Raw genomic sequence first — 3,083 nt, 5'->3', positions numbered from 1 at the left:
GAGAAACTTTGGTGCTCTGTGATACGGGGAACCCACGTGTCGCTCAAAAAATCTGGTCGTATAAGATGGGCGTACGACCAGGTCGTATAAGATTGCCCCGGCCACGAACCCGCATATGCGACGGCATCAAATCAAACGAAACCAAAACGGGGCCCAAAACCAAAACGGATTCGTTAATCGTTACACGCGTGACTTCCGGAATTAGAGGCGGCTAATCAAGACGGATCTCCAAGGCGCCGGAGAAGCAATTCCGATTCCTACCACTATTCTTAGGCATCTCGTAATATTCGCTCGGCATCTCCCCGCGTTCCAGGCGCACTATAAGCCCCGCCACCGCGTCCAGACCCTCTCCTCATCGCAACAGCTTGAGACACACGCGCGCACGCACAGTACTCGCCGCTGCAAGAAGATGGCCGGCGTCGTGGTGGTGTTCGACTTCGACAAGACGATCATCGACGTCGACAGCGACAACTGGGTCGTCGACGGCCTCGGCGCCACCGAGCTGTTCGACCACCTCCTGCCCACCATGCCGTGGAACACCCTCATCGACACCGTCATGGGGGAGCTGCACGCGCGGGGCAAGACGCTCCACGACGTCGCCGAGGTGCTCAAGGCGGCGCCCATCGACCCGCACGTCGTCAGCGCCATCAAGGCCGCCTACGGCCTCGGCTGCGACCTCAGGGTGCTCAGCGACGCCAACCGCTTCTTCATCGAGACCATCCTCGACCACCACGGCCTCCGGGGCTACTTCTCCGAGATCAACACCAACCCGAGCCGCGTCGACGCCGACGGCCGCCTCCGCATCGCGCCGCACCACGACTTCCACTCCGGCCCGCACGGCTGCGGCCTCGGCACCTGCCCGCCCAACATGTGCAAGGGCCAGGTGGTCGACAGCATCCGCGCCTCCGCTGAGGCGGACGGCGGCAAGAAGCTGTTCATCTACCTCGGAGACGGCCGCGGCGACTACTGCCCGTCGCTGCGCCTGGAGAGGGAGGACTTCATGATGCCGCGCAAGGGCTTCCCCGTGTGGGACCTCATCTGCGAGAACCCTGGCCTGCTCCAGGCCGAGGTGCACCCCTGGAGCGACGGCAAGGACTTGGAGGAGACGCTGCTGCGTCTTGTCGGGAGGGTGCTCGTCGAGGAGGGCAATCTGCTGCCGCCCATGGACTGCAAGCAAGAGTTGCTGCCGGTGGTTGCTGTCCAGGACGGCATACCCATGCCGCTCGGCGTCAAGAGCTGATCCGTTATCCGTGCATTGTGATTTGAGGATTGATGATACGTTCTCTTCTGAATTCTGATTTCGCCTGCCTCAGCTGGTGCGTACTGAGTTTGGGTAACTAATTAAGGGTCAGGTGTTCGAGCGCCAACGGCGAGCTCGAGTAAGGTGTGAGGATTGCAGTATTTTAACTTAGTATATTTATGACTAATTTTGTGCGTGCCAGTGTGTCGTTACTCGCTATTGAGCCTAGCACGGTGTATACTGTATAGGCTATGTATCTCAACTGTTGACGAAAAGAATACATGAGTTGATGCGACGCAAGTCAATTTCAGTGGATATTGTCTCAAACATGAGTATTTCGAATTAATACTTTTTTCCCCTCTGAAAATTGCTTTTTGGGCAAAAGACTACTTTATTCTTCTGATATGAGTCTGCATATGGATTTAGATTGCATATACGGAACAATCTTATATATTTTATAAGAATCGAATGTGTTTGTTTTCATGTTATTGTGCGAGGGAATGAGAACAATTCTTGATAAATTGGTTCGGGAATCATGTCAACATCTCGAGCAACTGGTTTGCTAATCATGTCTAGATCTTGAGCAAATGGAATTTTCATTGAGGATTAACACAATCCATCGGCAGACCAACCAAACATTGGTGCCATCACGGGTTCTCGCAAAGTTAGCTAATACAGTGTGTGATCCTACCTATGCATTACTCCCGTTCATGAACACTTCCGTTCTATCGTGCGGCATGCACAATCAGCTATTTAAAAACCTTGATGATGATATGAATCATGCATGTAGTAAAAAAAAGAACACTTTCATTCTAAATTAGTTGACGCAGATTTGGTTAGATTAGATGTAGATACTCGTATTTAGACGTGTTTTACTGTGGATAGGTCTTATTTTTAAAAGACTAGCGTCAACTAATTTAGAACGAATAAAATAGTTGATTAATCCCAAGTATGTTCCTTAACAGAGACATGACGTCTCAGTATTGTACCGCCTCAGTTTACTGGTTCTAGCCAATGAAACTAGCAGGACCTGGCTTGTCATGTCGGTGGAGAAGTTTGGGTGGGTTTGGTAGAATGGATGAGGCTAGATATTCTCAGCTTATGGGAGTGGATTTTCAGAACAAAGGATTTTTGAACCTGCGGTGAATAGTAAAATCTAAAAAATACTGAATGGAGTGAAAAATACGAAATAAAATTTCCACGTAGAGTATCTACTTAGGCATGTGAAACTTAAATACAAAAGTAGGCAATCTTTACTATTAAATCTTTACTATTAAATGGGAGTTGGTCGTTTGACACTCAACGCACTTTGATGGTCGTCATTGGAAGCATCTCGTCCGTCCAATCTTTCACTGGTGGATCTTGTACCTACATTTCAACTTCAAAGTGCCAAAGTGCCACCGCTGGTTCCACCCACCAATTAGGTATGATCTAAAAAAAGTCACGGCAGAAATCCAAAAAATCAGGGATTTGATACTAGACAAATTAATTAGACATGAAATTACATGTGGCCAATTAATTATCATTCTCTACATAAGAATTAGATCAGGTCCCGAGCGAGAAAAAATCGGGACACAAATTCGATCCCTTTCCTATTATGGTACCCCCATGATAGGAAATAAAAACATGACACGATCAATCTAGAAAAAATAGGGTGCAATCTTCCTGATTATATGCCACCTGCGGGGGTTCTCAAAGAGCACGCAAGACTGCCGCCATATATACTCGTTGTTACACGGCAGGGGCGGGCGAGACGCGGTCGTTCGCGTCGATGAGATTGCAGCGACTCAACTGCTGAAGATGGGGCGACGCACACCATTTCACCAATGAGAGGACCTTCCTC

At 49.3% G+C, this 3,083-nt stretch overlaps 1 protein-coding gene across 1 annotated transcript; it reads left to right on the top strand.

Annotated features, from left to right (window-relative positions):
* The first annotated feature begins 324 nt into the window (after positions 1-324).
* Positions 325-1,553, top strand: LOC124666536 (inorganic pyrophosphatase 2-like). Its single transcript, XM_047203879.1, has one exon. The coding sequence runs from the start codon at positions 410-412 to the stop codon at positions 1,238-1,240; it is 831 nt and encodes a 276-aa protein (XP_047059835.1). The 5' UTR covers positions 325-409; the 3' UTR covers positions 1,241-1,553.
* The last annotated feature ends 1,530 nt before the right edge of the window (positions 1,554-3,083 follow it).

This window comes from Lolium rigidum, chromosome 6 (assembly GCF_022539505.1).
Source record: "Lolium rigidum isolate FL_2022 chromosome 6, APGP_CSIRO_Lrig_0.1, whole genome shotgun sequence".
NCBI lineage: Eukaryota > Viridiplantae > Streptophyta > Magnoliopsida > Poales > Poaceae > Lolium > Lolium rigidum.
Note: the sequence above shows the minus strand (reverse complement) of the source record. Positions and strands in the feature narration are given on the sequence as shown.